We start from the raw sequence: 20381 nt of genomic DNA, 5'->3' as shown, positions 1-20381 counted from the left end.
GAAGTCATGAGGCTAGCCCCCCTGAATGAAGAAGTAGTGGGGCCAAGTCTAAGCAAAATCCAGTACCTAGAGCCATCTTCACTGAGATCAGAGGAGCTTTTGCATATATAGTCGAAGAGGTTAGCAAACTGGAGGCTTAAAGATTGAGCTGTGAAAGTATCTTCCCATAAACTATGTCCCCAACACTGATAGTACAATTGACAATTCCCTAAAAACACTTTGGAGTTTCAGGATGTCCTTCCACCAAAAGGAGCCTCTTGGGGCTGCAAGGTGTGGGACTTTGGCTTGGTAGTAGGAGGACTGGATAAGATATACCCAAGGAACTGTAGCTTTATTATAAAACTTGTCTAAGTTGTAAGGAAAATGGATCCTAGACCCATTTACTTTGGATTTTGATGTTTGATGACCAACACAACCAAATTGGACTAATGAATTTGCAAGTAATTATTTTGTAGTTCAATAGGGTGCAAGACGTGACTTGGATGAAGACGACATGATGATCCCACGATCAACACCATAAGCAACACCTAGAAGCACAAGAGAAGACCCAAGATATCAAGCAAAGTCCAAGCACGAAGATAGAAACCAAGCCGGACGCAAGATCGCGAAGAAACGAGCTTCACAGAGGTGACCGGACGCGGTCCTTATAGTGACCGGACGCGTCCGATCAAGATGCTCAGCAATGGCAGGCGTCAGTAGCAGCGACCGAACGCTGAGGATTCAAGTGACCAGACATGATGATGACACTGTTCATTGTCACGACAATAGCTCAGCACTGACCAGACGCCGGAGGGTGATCGACCGGACGCAGGAACTATAGCGTCCGATCGAGTACAGAGAGGTTCTAGAGTGGCACCAGAGCGACCGGACTCAACGCCGAGTCCGATCAATGCGCTAGCTTCAACGGTTGGGATGACCGGATGTGTTCGGTCATGACGACAGCAGCGTCCGATCAGTAGCAGAAATGTGGGTTTCATCCCCAACGGCTACTTTCTCAGTGGGGCTTATAAATAGACCACCCAACCGGCCATTTGAGTTAAGTGGAGCTGAGGAAACATACCAAGGGTGTTAATACACCATTTTAGTGATCTCCACTTGCATAGTGCTTAGTGATTCATTAGGTGATTAGCGTAGGTGCTTTGCGAAGTGCTTAGGTTGATTAGACCACCGCTTATGCGCTTGCTCTAGGTTTAGGCCTAGTGTTTAGTGAGGTTTGCATACCTCTTACCACTTGGTGCTTGCGCGCACCATTGTTGTACATCGGAGGGGCTTGTAGTCTTGCGAGATCACACCAACCGCGTTTGTGGTGTGGCCGCCCACCGTGTACCGAAGGGAACAAGGCCCGTGGCAGTTCGGCTGGAAGCTTGATAGTGAAGATGGCGGGGAGCGGTTCAGGAGAGGCTTGCTAGAAGGTACACCGGAGACCCACTTGCATGTGGGGAAGGCCCGGGGCTATCCACGGAGTTACCCAACCGGAAACTTGGCCCTTGCGAGGGGCTCCAACGGGGACTAGGGCGAAGCTTGCGCGCTTCTCGATAGCTTGGTAAAAATACTGGAGTCATTGATGGGAGTTTGCATATCTCTACCTTACTCTTTAGCTTCCACATTTACATTGTTTACATAACTCCTTTTGCGGTAGAGATAGCAACACACTAGTAAAACCGTAGTTGCGTATTTAGATAGTTTATTTTTTGTATAGGTTTTGCTAAGGATAGAAAAAGAGGCCATAGTTTTGAGTTAGAGTTTTAAGTTGCCTAATTCACCCCCCCTCTTAGGCGTCACAGTCCCGTTTCAATTGGTATTGGAGCCGGTTGGCTCAATTTGGACCTTTGGCTTAACCGCTGTTGAGCCGACGCTATTTAGAGTGGTTGGGATGGATACTTCTAGGCCTTCGCACTTTGACGGCACTAACTTCCTTTACTATAAAGCTAGAATGGCTTGTCACCTTGAGGCGGTAGATTTTGATGTTTGGAGAGTCACTCGTGACGGGATGAAACTCATTAAGAATCCCGATAAACCCACAAAGAGTGAAGAAAAAGAAATTCATTTCAATGCTAGAGCTAAAAATTGCTTGTTTGAATCTTTTAGCATGGATGTGTTTAACCAAGTGTTCACTTTAAATATGGCACATGAAATTTGGTTGAAACTCCAAGAGCTCCACGACGGCACAACTAATGTCCGTGAACAAAAACATTGTCTAGCTAAACAAAATTATGATTCATTTAAAATGGATGATAATTAGCTTGTTCGTGATATGTATTCACGTTTGAATCTAATTATCAATGAGCTCCATTCAATAGGATTAACGAAGCTAGATGATACGGACATCGTGAGGAAGATCATCTCTGTGCTACCACAAAAGAAATATGTAAGCATTATCACCATCCTTCACAATATGGAGGACTTGAGCACCATGACCCCGACCATAGTCATTGACAAGATAGTGGCATTTAAAATGTCACGAAAGATAGGTCAAGAAGAAACATCTTCATCAAGCAAAGTCAAAACTCTCGCATGTAGTGAGAAAAAGAAGATGAAGGATAAGCAAGTTGAGACAAGCTCAAGCTCAAGCTCCTCAAGTGAAGATGAAGAAGAAGATGAGGATGATGATGATGATGAAGAAGATTCAAGTGATGAAGATCAATCTTCCTCCTCCACCTCCGACCTTGATGAAGAATCAATAAAACTTATCAACAAGGTGGAGAAGATGATCCAAAGGCTCAATGTCAAGGGTGTGCCCATCCAAATTCAAAATTTCATCTTCACCAATCAAAGAAATGAGCAAAGAAAGAAAGTATGCTATGGATGCGGCAAGTTAAGGCACTTTGTGGAAGTTTGTCCAAACAAGCCCACACCCAAGACAAAGAAGAAGGCGTGCAAGAACAAAGCCCTCACATCAATAAGGTCATGGGATGATTCTTCAAGTGAAGAAGAAGACCATCACAAGAGGCGAGGCCACAAGCACTCATCATCAAGCTCTTCTTGTGTGTGCCTTATGACACGAGGTAACGAAAGCTCATCCTCTAGTGAGAGTGATAGTGATGATGAAATGCCTTCTCTTAATGAACTTGTGCAAGAAAATCTTAAATATGCTAAGGCTTGCACTAGCCAACAAAAGAAGCTAAAAATGTTGCAAGAAAAGCTAGATAGTTCACAAGAAGCATATAAAATCTTGCTTGAACAATATGAGACATTTGCTAATCTCAATATTGAACTATCTACTGAAATTAAGCAACTTGAGGCTAGTGCAACAACAAATGCATGCACAATCAATGATGAGCAACTTGTAAAGAAAAATGAAAAATTAAAAGAAAAGTTAGCTAGCTCACAAGATGCTTATAAAAGTTTGCTTGCTAAAATGGAAACCATGTGCAAACATTGTGATGAGCTAACTAATAAAGTTGCTAATCTTAAAGCCGTCGGTACAACCCTCACCAAGGCACCTAAAAAGAAAACTTCTATCTTTGACAAGCCTAAAAAGGATGCTTCTACTTCTTGCAATGATTTATGTTTAGACTCACCCTTATGCAACCAAGTTTGTGTTGTGAAAGTTGTTGTAGATACATGCACACAAGAGGTTGCAATGGAGAATGAGCAACTCAAGCAAGAAGTGGCTCGCCTTACTAAGGACTTGACTCAAGTAAGAGGCAAAACGGAGCAAGCCCAACTTTATCAAGATAACACCAGCAAGAGAGTGAAGAAGCTTGATGAAGGACAAACTGTGGTTTGCTACATGTGCCACAAGGAAGATCATAAGTCCTATGAGTGGAAGGTGAAGAATGGGGGAGGAACTAAAAAGAAAGAGAAAAACAAAAAGAAAACAAGCAAGCTCTCCAACACCTACACCAACATGGTGGATAAAAAGGCCTCCACACCTTATCTCTTGAAGAAGAAAAATGACATGGTGGTGGCCATCAAGGTGAACAAGCAAGCCAACAATGGGGCCAAACATATTTGGGTGCCAAAGAAGATCATTTCCAACATGAAGAGCACCAAGAAGGTTTGGATCCTGAAAGGGAAGTGAGAAGTCCGATGGACTTCGGGGAATTTAGAGACTTGACAAAGTATGGGTGTATTTCATGGGGTGCATCATTATGGATAAGATAATTGCCAAGTGGGTTAGTGAATACTATGGACCCAAATTCCTCTCCCCATGTTAGATAACTAGATTTAATTTCTTGCAATCTTAATTAGTATCTAGTTCCTTTTCATGCCTAGGTTTGCATTTGCATGCTTAAATATTTTGTCTTGCATACACTAGGTATATCTTATGGTAGGTTTGCTCGGTTTCACTCTTAACCCTTGGAGCAAATCTACATGGTTTAAATTATTTAGGAGCACGACACATAGCTTGTTTTACAATTGTTCATCTAATATGTGCCAAAGTCCAAATTGTAGATAATTTCTTCCGAATATTACTTTCAAAAATGATTCTCATATTCATGTGATGTCATCTTTCAAATGGTATTTTTGATTCTAAAATCAATGTGCATGTCTCCTACTAGTATTTCATACTTGTGTGCACAAATTTAGGGGAGGTTACTATACAAGTTGGATGCCTTGAGACTAGCACCTTTTCAAGCTTATCATGTGTGTAGTAGTCTCATTGCAAGGAAAATGGAGTCCCCGGAGTTAAGCATCATACTTCAAATATCCATCACCTATTGCAAGTGGTATAAATCAAATTGGTTTCCACATGTGGTATTTCTAAACCGATATCATCATGTTGATTTCACTTTGGTATTTATATGCTTTCTCCATGCATTATATAGATTAAACTCCCTTGAGCATTAATTTACCAATTATGCATAAACTACATTCTTCATCATATGTATGTATATATTTAGGGGGGCTTAGTCTATGTAATGTGAGAGTAAAATTTTGTAACCTATTCCACTCCACATACAAAGGATCACAAAGTTTGACCCTCCCTTGTGCTACTAATGTCTTTCTTTTCGGTGTTTGATTCCAAAGGGGGAGAATTTGTAGGACAAAAAGCAAGCCCGATCATAATAATTTACAAGTGGTAATGGTCCGAGAAAGGGAGGATAATGGATTATGGAGTTAGGGGAGGCTTAAATCCATAATGCCATATGGAGACATTTGCAAGAGCAAGATAAGTTTCTAAAGATGTTTACATGTGGTATCTTTTAGCATCATATAATCTTGCCCTTTGCATTGCATCCTAGCAAGTAAATAGCTTTTAAATTCTAGTTTTTTATTATTTGCTTGTTTTGGTTGTGTTGTCATCAATCACTAAAAATAGGGAGATTGTAATGAAAATGGACCCTAGGCCCATTTACTTTGGATTTTGGTGTTTGATGACCAACACAACCAAATTGGACTAATGAATTTGCAAGTAATTGTTTTGTAGTTCAATAGGGTGCAACACGTGACTTGGACGAAGGCGACATGATGAACCCATGATCAACACCATAAGCAAGACCCTAGAAGTACAAGAGAAGACCTAAGATATCAAGCGAAGTCCAAGCACGAAGATAGGAACCAAGCCGAATGCAAGATCGCGAAGAAACGAGCTTCTCAGAGGTGACCGGACGTGGTCCTTATAGCGACCGGACGCGTCCGATCAAGATGCTCGGCAACGGTAGGCGTCAGCAGCAGCGACCGGACGTGACGATGACACTGTTCACTATCCTGACAATAGCCCAGCATTGACCGGACACTAGAGGGTGATCGACCGGATGCAGGAACTACAGTGTCCAATCGAGTCCAGAGAGGTTCCAGAGCGGCGCCAGCGAGACTGGACACGTCCGATCGACAGTGACCGGAGTCAGTGCCGAGTCTGATCAACGTGCTAGCTTCAACGGTCGGGATGACCGGACGCGTCCGGCCAGAACGATAGCAGCATCCGGTCAGTAGCAGAAAGGTGGGTTTAAATCCCCAATGGCTACTTTCTCAGTGGGGCTTATAAATAGACCCCCAACCGGCCATTTGAGTTAAGTGGAGCTGAGAAAACATACCAAGGGTGTTAATACACCATTTTAGTGATCTCCACTTGCATAGTGCTTAGTGATTCATTAGGTGATTAGCGTAGGTGCTTTGCGAAGTGCTTAGGTTGATTAGACCACCGCTTATACACTTGCTCTAGGTTTAGGCCTAGTGTTTAGTGAGGTTTGCATACCTCTTACCACTCGGTACTTGTGCGCACCATTGTTATACATCGTAGGGGCTTGTAGTCTTATGAGATCACACCAACCATGTTTGTGGTGTGGCCGTCATCGTGTACCGAAGGGAACAAGGCCCGTGGCGGTTCGTCCGGAAGCTTGATAGTGAAGATGGCGGGGAGCGGTCTAGGAGAGGCTTGCTGGAAGGCACACCGAAGACCCACTTGCGCGTGGGGAAGGCCCGGGGCTATCCACGGAGTTACCCGACCGGGAGCTTGGCCCTTGCAAGGGATTCCTTGCGAGGGGCTCCAACAAGGACTAGGGGAAAGCTTGCGCGCTTCTCGATACCTCGGTAAAAATACCGGAGTCGTCGACGGGAGTTTATATATCTCTACCTTACTCTTTAACTTCCGCATTTACATTGTTTGCATAACTCCTTTTATGGTAGAGATAGCAACACACTAGCAAAACCGTAGTTGTATTGCATAGGTTTTGCTAAGGATAGAAAAAGAGGCCATAGTTTTGAGTTAGAGTTTTAAATTGCCTAATTCACCCCCTCTTAGACGTCACGGTTCCCTTTCACAAGTATTTGAGTAGAAGACCAACATTTTGGAGCTTTAGATTTTTGACTGCCAGCCCTCCTTTGTTTTTAGGTACTGTGACTAACTCCAAGGCTACCAAGTTGCAGCCTTTCGCATTGATGTCACAACGTTTCCACAAGCAATTCTTCTAGAACTTGTCAACCATGTCAATAACAGTCTTAGGGAGCATCAAGGTGCTCATGTAGTAGGTTGGCAGGGAGGAGATCACTGAGTTAACAAGTTGGAGTCTTCTAGAGTAGGAGAGAAAGCTAGAGCTGGCAGAAAGCTTTCTCTCAACCCTACAAATGAGGGGAGCAAAGTCCTTGACCAGGGGTTTTGTAGTGCCCAAAGGGAGGCCAAGGTATGTGAAGGGTAGTTGGCCTACTTGACATCCAAAGACCGCAGCAAGAAGATGGATTTTCTATTTTGGGACATTGAGGTGTATAAGACATGATTTGTGAAAATTAACTCTAAGGCCATTTGATGAAGCAAAGCTCTGGAGGAGTGTTTTAAGGCAAAAAAGTTGTCTAGCATCAGCTTGTAGAAATAGCAGTGTGTCACCAACATATTGCTCAATAGGGAAATTGTCAACCTCTCTGTTTGGGATGGGCAAACCAAAGAGATCTTGCCTGTATGCCTTGTTGACAATGCTTTGAAGCAAATCTGCTGCAAGCACAAAAAGGAGGGGGGAGAGGGGGTCACCTTGCTTGACCCGTCTCTTGCAGTGAAACTCTTTTCCTGAAATTCCATTGAGGAGCATTGATGAGGTGCCAGATGACAGAATGTCTTGTATCCAGTGACACCACTGTTGGGGGAAACCCTTTGCTTCTAGAATATTAATAATGGCAGAATGCTTAATCATATCAAAAGCTTTTTCAAAGTCTAATTTCAGGAGGATGATCTCTCTTTTTGAATTGTGACACTGATATAAATATTAAAAACTCCATGCAAGGCAATCAGGAATTGTTCTCCCTTTAATAAAACCATACTGGTTTCTATGTATAACATGCAAGATAATTCTTTGAAGCCTATTTGCAAAGATCTTGGTAATGAATTTCATAGAAGAGTTGAGCAGAGAAATGGGTCTAAAATGATTTACTCTCTCTAGATTTGACTTCTTAGGCACGAGAGTTATATAGGAATAATTGATACAACTAAGATTGATTGTGTGGCTATAGAACCCTTGGCATAGTGCAAAGATATCTTCTTTGATGATTGCCCAACATTTCAAAAAGAGACCATTACATCAGGCCCTGGTGCCTTGTCAGTAGGCATGTAGAGTGCTATCTTGCTCATTTCCTCTGATTCAAAAGGCAGAATAAGGTCTTCAAACTCATGAGCATCCATAAGTTGGGTCAAGTTGAAGAGCATTGTGGGGTTTACTGACACTCCCATTCTTGACTTAAACTCTTGCCAGAAGAGTGCACTCTTCTCTGCATGATCAGTTACTATACTGCCATCAACGGCAGTGCAATGTACTATTGCATTTCTTCTATAACGTTCAGTGGCCATGGTGTGGAAGAACTTGGTATTTTCATCCCCATACTTGACTAACTTTTCTTTGTGTCACTGTCCTCAATAGATGTGCTGGATCTTGATAAGTTTCTGAAGGTGGGCCTTTAAGATTAGTCGGAAGTTGCTCTCTGGGAGGGAGAGGAACTTGTACTCCTCAATTTTGTCCATGAAGGCGAGAACTAAGTTGCAATGGTGAATGAGCTTTGCAAGCTGGGACTTGTTCTTATCCCAGATCTTCAAGGCCAATCTCAATTTCTTCATAGAAAACAACACGAGCAGGGTCGTACAGTGGGGGATCAAGGTCCATGAGCTTTGAACCAAAGTCTCAAAACCCGGCAGCAGGGGCCAATAATTTTTAAAATGGAAGAGGTTGGACTTAGCACCAAAGTAGTGATTTGTATTTTGCAAGGAGTATGATCAGATAATACTTTCGCCAGCAGCAAGACCAACCGTATTGGGAAAAATGGGGGTCCATGCGGGCGAGGTGAAAAACCAGTCTAATTGTTGAAGAAGGGGCTCAACCTACATGTTGCTCCAAGTGTAGGACCTGCCTTTCAGTGGTAACTCAGTAAGACCAAGGTGACTAATGATATCATTAAAGAGAAGTATGTCATTTACATTTCCACCCGGTTTGTTACGATTCTCAGAGGAGCGATAGAGGTTGAAATCTCTAATAATCAGCCAAAGTTCCTCAGGTAAGATATGAAGGCCATAGAGCCAAGAGACAAAATAAGTGCACTCAGGTTCCTTTGTTGGACCATAAACAGAGACTAGCTAGGGTCCATTAGACGTAAAATCAACTTTCATAGCAAATAATTCTTATTCTAAAACCACCCCCGTGAGAATAGATGAGTTCCATACCACAAGAATGCCACCCGAGGCACCATCTGAGAGACAAAAACTGGAGCTGCCAAAACGACGAGGTAGAAAATTACGAGTGAAGGCAGAGTCTAAGTGTTGCCCTTTTTGTTTCTGGCAGATAAACAATAGTGCAGGCACTTTCATCAATCTTACTTCTGATAGAATCCCATTTAGATTCATCATTAAGGAAAATCCAATTGTATTATATTTGTTTAGCCAGTTGTACGTAGTTTTTTAGTATTATATCATTAAATTTATGGCATCAACTACAATAATTTTTTACATATTGGTGATTAACTTGAAAAGGTTGTTCCATCCGTTCTAAATTATAAGATATTTTAGTTTTTCTAGATAAATATTTTTTATTTTGATTTACATATACACTATGTCTATATACATAGTAAAAGCAATGTATCTAGAAAATACAAAACATCTTATATTTTGGAACAAAAGGAGTACTATATTAAAGAGGGATCTTTTTTGCGAATATATTAGAGAGGGATCCATGTTTTATCTTTCCGGTGTCTTCCTTCTTTTTCTTTCTGGTGTCTTCCTTCTTTTTCTTTCTGCCACTGAAGAATGAGAAAGACCGATCTAAAACTTATTCTCCTTAGTCATTCATTGTGGCTAGATCTAACCACGATAAAATAGAGAAGAGACCGGAGAAAATTATTCCATGGTGGCGACACCATCTCCGCCTTGATATCGTTGTCCAGAAATATAAGTCTCCATGTCATATTGGTGAGGATGCTAACGTCGTCATAGAGAAAACGATTCCACCCTGCCTTCATCCTTGTGTGTAGATGTCCATCAGCTCATCTTTTATGTGTTTTATTTAAAGACATGTCTTCTACTAATTAAGTTAGAAAATATATATTTCAAATGTTTACTAAAAAAGTAGTTAAAGTCTCATTTAAAGTTTTGCACAGGTCTGAATTTTTTTGCGACGACCGTGCCTCTACTGACTGCCTCCGTTTAACCATTTTCCATGAAAATGAATGTGCAGTTCCTCCGTCCATAAAAAGAATATAACTATGTGATTTGTGGAAGTCAAAGTAACTTATCTTTGACAGGGTTTATAGTAAATAGTATTAACATTTAAATCTATAAGTAATTTTACTTAGAAAATACATTTTAAAATTAATTTAATGGTACCTATTTTGTATCAATCTTAGTAGTTTTTTATATAACTTTGATCAAACTTTGAATCATTTGTAATGTGACCGTGGTGACTAAGAGGGGGTAAATTATGCAACTTAAAAACCATTTCTAAAACTAAGGCCTCTAATTTTCACCTAGTCAAAATATATGTAATAAATAATCTATCCAGATGTGTAGCAAAATTTTTGCTAGATGTGTTATTATCTCTACTACAAAAGAGTTATGCAACCTAGGTTTCAATCCGATCATTAGCCTACCAAACAAAGCTAGGAACATAAACCACACAACCTAAGTACATGATATAAAGGCGGAAGCTAAGGAGTGTTTGAGATGCAAACTCTTGCCAACGGTTCCAATACTTTTACCGAGGTATTGAGAAGTCCCTCATTTTGCCCTAGTCCTTGTTGGAGCCTCTCATAAGGAAACCTCACAAGGGTCAAGCTCCCGGTTAGGTAACCTCCATGGATAGCCCATGGGCCTTCCCCACGCGCAGGTGGGTTTCCGAGATGACCTCTTTCGGGCCGCTCCCCACCGTCTTCACTATCGAGCTTCCGGACCAAACGTCGTGGGCCTAGCTCATTCCCTCCGGTACACGGTGACGGCCACACCATAAACTTGGTTGGTATGGTCTCGCAAGCACACAAGTCCCTCCAAGTACAACAACGGTACGCACAAGCACCTAATAGGTATGCAAACCCCACTAAATACTAGGCCTAAACCTAAGCACTTCGCAAAGCACTTCACTAAGAACCTACGCTAATCACCAAGTGTATCACTAAGCACTATACAAATGAAGAGCTCTAAAATGATGTAGCAACGCCTTAGAATAGTTTCCCAACTCCTCCACCCTGTCTTGGGGCGGTTGGGGGTTTATATAACCACCCCACTCCAAACTAGCGGTTGGGCAGTTCTGCACGCGCCTAGGCGGACTGGCAGTCCAACCACCCAGCACAGCGGTCTGACCGTGAGGTACCCCAACGGTTGACTGGCGCTTCCAACGCCACCTGCTACTCCTTAGCCCTACTTGTCAATGGCCGACCTAGGGGTCCCACTATGGTGGCCATCGGTCTAACCGCGAGAGCCGCATTTGCCACAACCAGAGAGGTGTCGCCTACCATCGGATTGTGCCGATGGGCCACGTCGAACGATGCGCTCGGCCTGTTTGAAGTCTCATCTTTTTCCTACGCATGTGATCTCCTTGCTGTCCAACCATCATAGTTGGCGGGTCCCACTATGAGGGACTGGCTTGTGGCCCCCAAGCCACAGGCACCTGTACCGCAGGATCCGATGACCATGTGCCACAGGCATCGGATCAATCCGATGTTGGAGGTTCGATCGTGTTGAAGGGCTGTCCCACCATGAGGATCAGCAGCAGCACTGCTTCTTCACTTCACTGTTGTTCGTCATGTCTTTTAATCCGGATTTCTTCGTCTTTGTGTCTTGGTGTTTCCTGGCTTCATTTATAGGTCTTCAAATATGCTCCTGAAGTCTTGCTTCGATTGTTGATAATCCGGATCACCACTTTGCCTGGGTCTAAGTTCACTTTGCATTATGTTAAACTATATTAAATATACTAGCAAACAATATTAGTCTAAATGATTATATTGGTCATTAAACATCAAAATCCAAATTAGATGAGCCGCATGGTCCATTTCCTTACGGTTTGTCTTCTCAAAACTTGAGAATTGAACGCTTTTGTGTAAAAAAAAGGGGAATAGAATATATTTTAACGGGTAGGCGCAGCCTCTCTAGGGATTAGATGCACTGTCGTCGGAATTTGCATAGCAACTCTGCCCTTCAATGTTCGGTGTTGACGCTTTCACCCCTTCTGTATCTCGAGAGTGAACATGTGAGATTCTACTGCCGTTCAATGCAACCGACTAAGCCCTTGCCCAAAAAAAAAAACAGTAAAATTCAGGTGACTAAAGACTCTGCTTATTAAAATGATTTAATACTACTACTTCTTTAACCATCCACACGCTCGTGCAGGCACGTGGTTTTGTTAGACTTAGACAGCTTCCAGACGAGTCCCAACTCTGAACTGTTGCTGGTCAACTATTTCTAAGCCTAAGGTCGTGCACCCCACGATCAGACTAAGTAGACTAGGATGCTTAATCTGTCAAGTCCAAGCAACAAGCGTATTTAGTTGTACTATTTAAAGTTTATTTTTTAACTATACAATTAGTTTAATCCCATAATTTAATCATACTTTTGTTGCTCTAAACAGAGTTATCGTAAATGGCTCAGCTGTAATCAGTTTACGTGCCGTTTAAACACTACTCAGGGACCAAGTATATCCGTTTTATCCTGTTTAATCGATCATGTAGCAGATTTAAGTGGCATGTAGCCTCAATAAACGTGAAATGATTGGTGTCCGACTGTTTAACATATAGTGTTTTATGTTGTGTTTGGTTCAACTCTTAGAAAGTGTTTCTGCTGTCAAAAGGCAGATAGTCAACCTAACAGGTAGAACTAGAAGCTGTTTTTTTTCGAGAGCAGTTGCTTTCGCTTAATAAAATTTTTACAGCACCTTGGACTCTACTTTTGGCTTTCGTCTTTCCGCTTTTCCAAATGGGTGAAGATAGATAGATGTTTTATAGCAGTTTGAAGGGAGATAAATAAGTAGGGGTAGGTTTTATAGTTATTTTAACAAAACGGTCTATAAATTTTTCACAACACATAAGTCATGGTAGCTTTTCCATGGCTCACAAAAGCTTTTTCACAACTCACAGATGAACCAAACAGACCCTAAACACTGGCTATAAATGATATACTATAAGATAAATTAGCAGCTAAATTGTGATATTAAAGACCGCATCAAGTCAAACCGTGCATTATAGTTTGTTATGGAGGGACTACCTTGTGATATGATTCTGAAAGCAGTCTGTTTAGACTTATTCAAAATAAATCACCTTATAGAATCATCCTAAGTCAAACTATCGTAACCCTACTAAAAAATGATTTTGCGAGGCGGTGTCCAAACATTAACTGTGGTGGGCACAAAATACAATCGCCTTAGAAAATTTATGACGATTAAAAGAGGCGGTCGTTTTATTTACTGAGACACCAAAAAATGATCGCCTCGCAAAATCTATTTACGGAGGTGGTCATTTTATTTACCGAGGCGATTGAAAAGTGCCTGCCTTCGAAAATGGATTTATGACCGCCTCCAAAAATGGTCTATTTTCAATGAAAATCCATTTTTGATTTTGGGTACACTGTAAGGCCTGCCTCCGAAAAAATTGGCCCAGCGTTGAGCCCAGTAAAGCCCATATTATCGGGCTCATATATAAGTGCGATTTAGGGTTTCTCAGTCATTTCCCTCCCTCCCTCCCTGCCTCCACTCTCTCACACCCTCTTCCTCCTCCCAAAACCCACTCGATCTCCCTCCTCCCTTTCCTCACGGTGACGGGGATCCACGCGCCCCAGGGTAGGTGGCCGCACATCCCTCTCTCCCTGTAGCATGCAATGCGTGGCTCTCCTCTCCTAAGCGCGCCGTCGCCAGGCAGGCAGGGAGGCGCCCCTCCCTCTCCCCCGTGCCAGGAGGTGCTCTCCCCCCTCCCTCTCCAGGTATGGCGGCGCTCTCCCCCTCCCTCTCCCATCACGACGGTGCTCTTCCCCCTCCCTCTCCCTGCGTGGCGGCGCTCCTCCCTCTCCATGTGCGAGTGACAGCGCGCGAGCTCCTCCACCCAATCCAGCCTCCGTGCGAGCGGATCTGGTGACGGTGGTGCACGGGAAGGCTAGATCCGGTGATGGTGGCGCACGGAAAGGCTGGATCCGGCGGCGCACGCGGGGCAAGGCCTACTCCTCTGGCTATGGTGGTGCGTGGGGTGGGGCCTACTCCTCCGGCTACGGCGGCGCGCGCGGGGTGGGGTGAAAGGTCCTAAATGGTTAGAGGGGGAGTGAATAGCCTAAAAATTTCTACAACAACACTAAGACAAATTGTTAGACAACTAAATGGTGAAGCGAGTTTTACGCTAGCACTACAAGTGTTGCAAGCCACCTATCCACAAGTCTAGTATGCTATGATCTCTATGTATCACACAAAGGATAAGTCACTACTTCTACCACTAGTGAGCAAACTAGCAAGCTAATTACACTAATTAAGCTACACTACTCACTAGCTACAACTAGCACTACACAAGTAAGAATGTCAATACAAGTGCTAGAAATGATATACCGAGTCGGGCAAGAGATCAATGACAATGAATACCAATGAAATCCTCGAAAACAAGATGACACAAGATTTTTCTTCCGAGGTTCATTTGCTTGCCGACAAGCTAGTCCCCGTTGTGGCGATTCACCCACTTGGAGGTTCACACGCTAATAGGCATTACACGCCCACTACTAGAAATGTGTTCATCAATGATGATTCACTCGTGACGATTACTAATTTCATCACAGAATGAGAGCATTCTATGACAAAATGTGCAGGTTCGTCATTAGTCACAAGTGATGGAGCTTTGGCACGAAGAATAATGACGAAAACGAAATAATCGTCATACAATAACAAAACTAAATCATCATTGATTGTTTGGCTCGTGTACCACCTCGAGGACATGGGTCCAACTGGACCTGCAGCCTTCCCCCTCCATTTTTTTGCAAAAAAATAGCTCACTGAGTGAGCTTCGAACCCGCAACCTGCTGCTAGGTTGATAGGTGCCTTACCACTGGAGCACTCGGCCTTTTGTGATAAAAATATGCATATTTTTTTATTTGTAAACTCCATGGTAATTGAATCATAGATGATGACGTGGTGCCGTGGTCCCACCAGCGGGTCCCACACCAAGGACGTGGCAGAGCGGTCCCACCATCGGGTCCCACGTCGATGACGTGGCGATGCGGTCCCACCAGCAGGCGTGGCGGCGAACACGTGGCGCTGCAGCCCCAGGGTCCAGCTCCACCAGCGGCCTGCCCCTCCCTTTTAATTTTTGCAAAAATAATCCCCCGCAGGGGAATTGAACCCGCGACCTACCGCTAGACAGGGAGGAGGTGTTACCGCTGGAACTCCCGGCCTTTTGTGTTTATGGCTAGCCTGTTTTTGTATTTGTACTTAGAACATGATATCATGTTTTTTTGTTTTGTCGATCGAGTTGATGGGCCATATGTGCGTGGCGGCTGGTCACGTAGACGTCCCATACGTGCATGCATAGGTATCGTGGCGCCACCGTAGTTCTTCTCCTAGGAGGCCAGTACCGATCTAGCGATCTACGTGAGCCGTCGCTCGTCGCTGGCCAGTACCAATCTGGCGATCTCCATCTCCTTCTCCCTGCGTCCACGCCGACACCATCGTTGTTAGTACGCGCGTGGGACAGAGCAGCAACGACGGCGAGTAGAGCTACGCGTGGAGCATGAGCAGAGGATTGCCGAGTACAAGGTTTGATTTGTTTATCATTTTGTTTTACATATATGAATGTCTTTGATGTGTTTTTGAATTTTGTTGAATTTATTACTGGAATTTAAGGACTGAGTACAATGTACAGATGGATAGAAGCTAGATTTTTGGGACACAATTCACACCTGCATATGTGAAAGGAGTTGAAGAGTTCATGAAATTTGTCAGTGAAAGATACCCCAAAGACAGCCACATACTTTGTCCGTGCAGCAAATGTCTTAATCAAACTCTGCGGTCTCAGGATGATGTAAGTGACCATATACACATTTATGGGATGTCAGCTACATACACCAGGTGGATTCATCATGGGGAGTCGGCAGATACTGTAGTAGTTGAGAATTTGGAGCAGCCGAAGTTTGAAGGAAGTGATCATGACTTTGGGATACATGTGGATGTGGCCGATGATGATTATGATGAGGATCACGGAGTACCAGAGATGATAGGAGATCTGTATGCTACGGTAGAGGCTGATGGAGAACAACCAAGGTTTCCAAGAGTCCTTGAAGATGCAAAAAAGTCACTTAGCTCGGGATCTAGCCATTCGAAATTCTCTTTTTTGGTGAGGATGTTGTATATCAAGTCTTGTTATCGAATTGGCAATACAGGATTTTCCATAATGATGAAGCTGTTGTCATCAGGATTCCCTCAGAGTGAGTTGCCAAAATCATATGATGAGGCCAAGAAATATCTTGGAGAATTGGGCCTTGGTTACGAAAACATCCATGTGTGCAAGAACAATTGTGTGTTGTTTCAGAAGAGGTATGAAAAAGAGAATGTGTGCCCAGTATGCAAGACGTCTAGATGGCAAGATGAAACTGGGAACAAGAAGGTTCCACACAAGGTATTGAGACATTTTCCACTTTTGCCAAGGTTGAAAAGAATTTTTGCTTCAAAGCGAACTTTTGAGGAAACACAATGGCACAAGAAAAAGAGGATGCCAGTCGATAATGTAATGAGCCATCCAGCTGATGGAGAAGCATGGAAGGACTTTGACACGAGGGAACCATCCTTTGCAGATGATCCGAGGAACCTGAGGCTTGCCTTAGCTACCGATGGATTCAATCCATTTGGCAACATGAGTACGCAGTACAGTATGTGGCTAGTGCTTCTGACACCACTGAATCTCCCACCATGGGAATGCATGAATCCAGCAAACTGCTTTATGTCTTTACTCATCCCAGGTCCAAAATCTCCAGGAAAGGATTTTGATTTGTTCCTTGAGCCCCTAATTGAAGAACTGCTCGATCTATGGAAGGGTGTCAGTACCTACGATTCATGCACTGGTCGGAAGTTTAACCTTCGTGCTGCCGTGTTGTGGTGTATACATGATTTTCCAGCGTTGAGCACGTTATCAGGGCGAACAACAAAAGGGTATTATGCATGTATTCATTGTGATAAGGATCCATTGTCTCAGGCAATAAGGAATAAGATATGTTACATTGGACATCGTCGTTACCTTCCAAGGACACATGCATGGCGGAGAAGCTTGGCTTTCGATGGTAAGCGTGAAAACAAAGAGCAACCAGGTAAGTTCACTTTGGAGGAGGTCCTAGAGGAGCTAGAGAAGGTGAAAGATGTCAGGCCAGGGAAGCATCATGAAATTATTAGAAATAAAAGGAAGCGCAATGAGGGTCCCAAGATTTATAGCCGCAAAGTTGGGTTGTGGAGATTACCATATTGGAAATATTTAAAGCTTCCACATAATCTCGATGTCATGCACATAGAGAAAAACATATGTGAAAACATTCTTGGCACATTACTCAATGTACAGGGCAAGACCAAGGACACAACCAATGCTAGGCTAGATTTGCATGATATGGGCATAAGACCTGAATTGCACTTACAGCAGCATGGCAACTCAGTCATTGCTCCACCTGCTCCATATGTCTTGGGGAAGGATCAGAAAACCGAGTTATGCAAGTTTCTCAAAGGTATCAAGTTTCCTGATGGATATGCGGCTAACCTAGCAAGATACATAAGTGAAGATGGTTCAAAGGTGCAGGGAAAGCTTAAAACACATTCTTGCCACATACTCCTGCAAAGAATCATACCTGCTGGCCTAAGAGGACTGGTGAGGAAGGATGTATATGAAGCAGTTGTAGAGCTCGGGACCTTCTTTAGGGAACTATGCAGTAGAAATCTAAGGATTGATGTTGTCAAACGGCTAAAAGAAGAAATTCCATTGATCCTATGCAAGCTTGAGAAAATCTTTCCACCTGCCTTCTTTGATGTCATGGTGCACTTGGCCATCCATCTTCTTGATGAGGCACTTCTTAGAGGACCTGTTCAGTACGGATGGATGTACCCAATAGAAAGGCGGCTAGGCACTTTGAAGAATTTTGTAAGGAATAGGGCGAGGCCAGAAGGATCAATTGTTGAGGTATATATGACAAGTGACACATTGACTTTTTGTTCTAGGTATATGGAGGATATTGACAATAGATTTAACCATCACGATGATAATGATGGAGAGATGCCATTGCCTGATGACGTCTCTGTTTTTAAGCATGGTGTTACTCTTGTTGGATCTAATAGGAGCCAGTACATTGATGATGATGTCCTCAATAAGTTAGTTTGGTATGTGCTAAATAATTATGAGGAAGCTGAGGAATATTTGGAGTAAGTATCTATTATATGTTTTGGGGATTAGTTTTTGTTTAATTTCTAAATTTTCAAATTATTCTTATGACTTAGCTTTGCCATGTAGCTTGTACAGGGATGATCTTGTGTAGCAAGGTGCGCTTGATGTTGATAAAATGGTTGAACAAGGATTTGCAAAGTGGTTTAGGTGCCATGTAAGTCAGTACACATTGTGTTTCTAGGTTTAGTAAATGCATTAGTATCTATATGTAATTGGTTAACTGAGTACTTTTGTTGCAACAGATTGAGAACAAACATAAGGAGCATCCAGAATCGGTTAGCGAAGGACTGTGGGCACTGTCATGTGGCCCAGATCTACGAGTTAAGACTTGTGCATCTTGCATAGTTAATGGAGTGTGGTATAGCACTATGGATCGTGAGAAGTTCTTTCTGACACAAAATAGTGGTGTAATGACTGAAGGTTCACATGATGGGAACGGCATAGATTTTTATGGAGTCCTTAAAGAGGTAATTAAGTTGCAATATAACTCAAATCTTCAAGTCCGTCGGACGGTGGTTCTATTTCGATGTGATTGGTTCAAGCAAGAAGGCAAGACGACAGGCCTTTGAGATGACGGACATTTCAAATCCATTAATGTGCAGTCATTATGGTACAAGACTGATCCTTTCATCTTAGCAACTCAATCAAAAAAGATATTTTACATGCAAGACATATCTTTAGGTAAAGATTGGTGAGTTGTGCAGAAATTTGAACATAGGAATATTTGTGATGTCGCTGAAAAAGATGAGGACAGTCATGATGTGCATCAGGATGATTATTGTTCTGATACTGAGCATGTAGTGCAAGCAGGGGCTGATAATGAGGTTACTCAGAATATTCAAGGTGGAGAAGCCACTATAATTGAAGGAAATTTACAAGACCTTATAAGCAGCAAGAAGCAACGTATTATTCATGAAGATAGTGAGGATGAGGAGGAAGATGAGACAGTACTGCAATACTGTAGTGATGGTGGCAATGATAACAATGATGACATGTCCCTAGACGATGAAGATGATGATTTCTAGTATGGACCAGTGTCATGTCCCTAGACTGCACTATTATTTTTGTTATCTCTATTTTCATTTAGACATGCCTGTGATGGCATTCAACTGTGTGTCATGTAGATGCCTATGATGACATTTAACTGTGCTTCCTCTAATTATATTCAGATCAGGCCTAAAAGCAACAAAATGCTTCCCAAATGTTACATTGAAGGATGCTATAGAGCTTAGTCTGTTCCTTGCAACCAAACATGTGCTGTGTTACAGCTTAGTCGAGCACATCTGTTGTATCCTAACCAACCAATCCTAAAACCCACAGAGCTTGACATAATAACACATTCAAATTCAGATTCAAACTCAAACACACATTCAGATTTGGACTCACATTCAGATTCAGAATCAAACTCATACACATTCACATTTGGACTGGGAACTCAATTCCATTGATCAAAGTTACAATTTACATAATTTACAGTAGTGGGAACTCAATTTACATAATTCACAGTTACAATTTACAATTCAGATTTGGCTTCATGCTTTCGGCTTTGGCTTAGGTATCACTTCCTCATCCAGTAATCTAAACTTGAATCCTTCATTGTTCTTGCAGCTCACGTTCCATCATGATTGTTCTTGTAGTACCCCACAAAGTAGATCTCCCACGTCGGCACCAGTGGTGATGGCACCTGGAACTCCATTGACACCTGCAAGTTGATAACCAATATTGTCAGGCGTTCTCCTCTGCTCTACTGGTGCAGGCTAATAAACCAGTTTTTGTCAGCACTAACAGATGATTTGGTATTACAAAAAATTAATTCAGTATGTAACAATACTAAAACAGCCATCTAGTTAGGAGAACTATATGATTCAACGTTTCAGGGATAAATCTGGTTTGTCTGGTTTGTCTGCCAGGGAACCATTTGGCTAGCTCAATGTATTCTTAAAACTAGAAGTAGAATCATAAGCGTATTCCAGACCTTGAATTGTAACACATGAAATGAACTCACTGCATATTACCCAAATAGAGCGGCATATCGTCTTGTTTAGCGGCGTAGAGGCCCAGCATTGAACACCTAGTGGGCGAAGCACAGAGGAGCTTGGTGG

The 20381-nt window shown here is 42.7% G+C and overlaps 1 protein-coding gene across 1 annotated transcript; it reads left to right on the top strand.

The window, feature by feature from the left end:
• Positions 1-15912: 15912 nt before the first annotated feature.
• Positions 15913-19304, top strand: LOC136469967 (uncharacterized). Its single transcript, XM_066467967.1, has 5 exons — positions 15913-17939; positions 18057-18215; positions 18427-18433; positions 18522-18746; positions 18984-19304. Exons 1-5 carry the CDS (start codon positions 15913-15915, stop codon positions 19302-19304), a joined length of 2739 nt encoding a protein of 912 aa, XP_066324064.1.
• The last annotated feature ends 1077 nt before the right edge of the window (positions 19305-20381 follow it).

Source organism: Miscanthus floridulus, chromosome 8 (assembly GCF_019320115.1).
Source record: "Miscanthus floridulus cultivar M001 chromosome 8, ASM1932011v1, whole genome shotgun sequence".
Taxonomy (NCBI): Eukaryota; Viridiplantae; Streptophyta; class Magnoliopsida; order Poales; family Poaceae; genus Miscanthus; species Miscanthus floridulus.
This window is presented reverse-complemented; position numbering and strand designations above follow the sequence as displayed.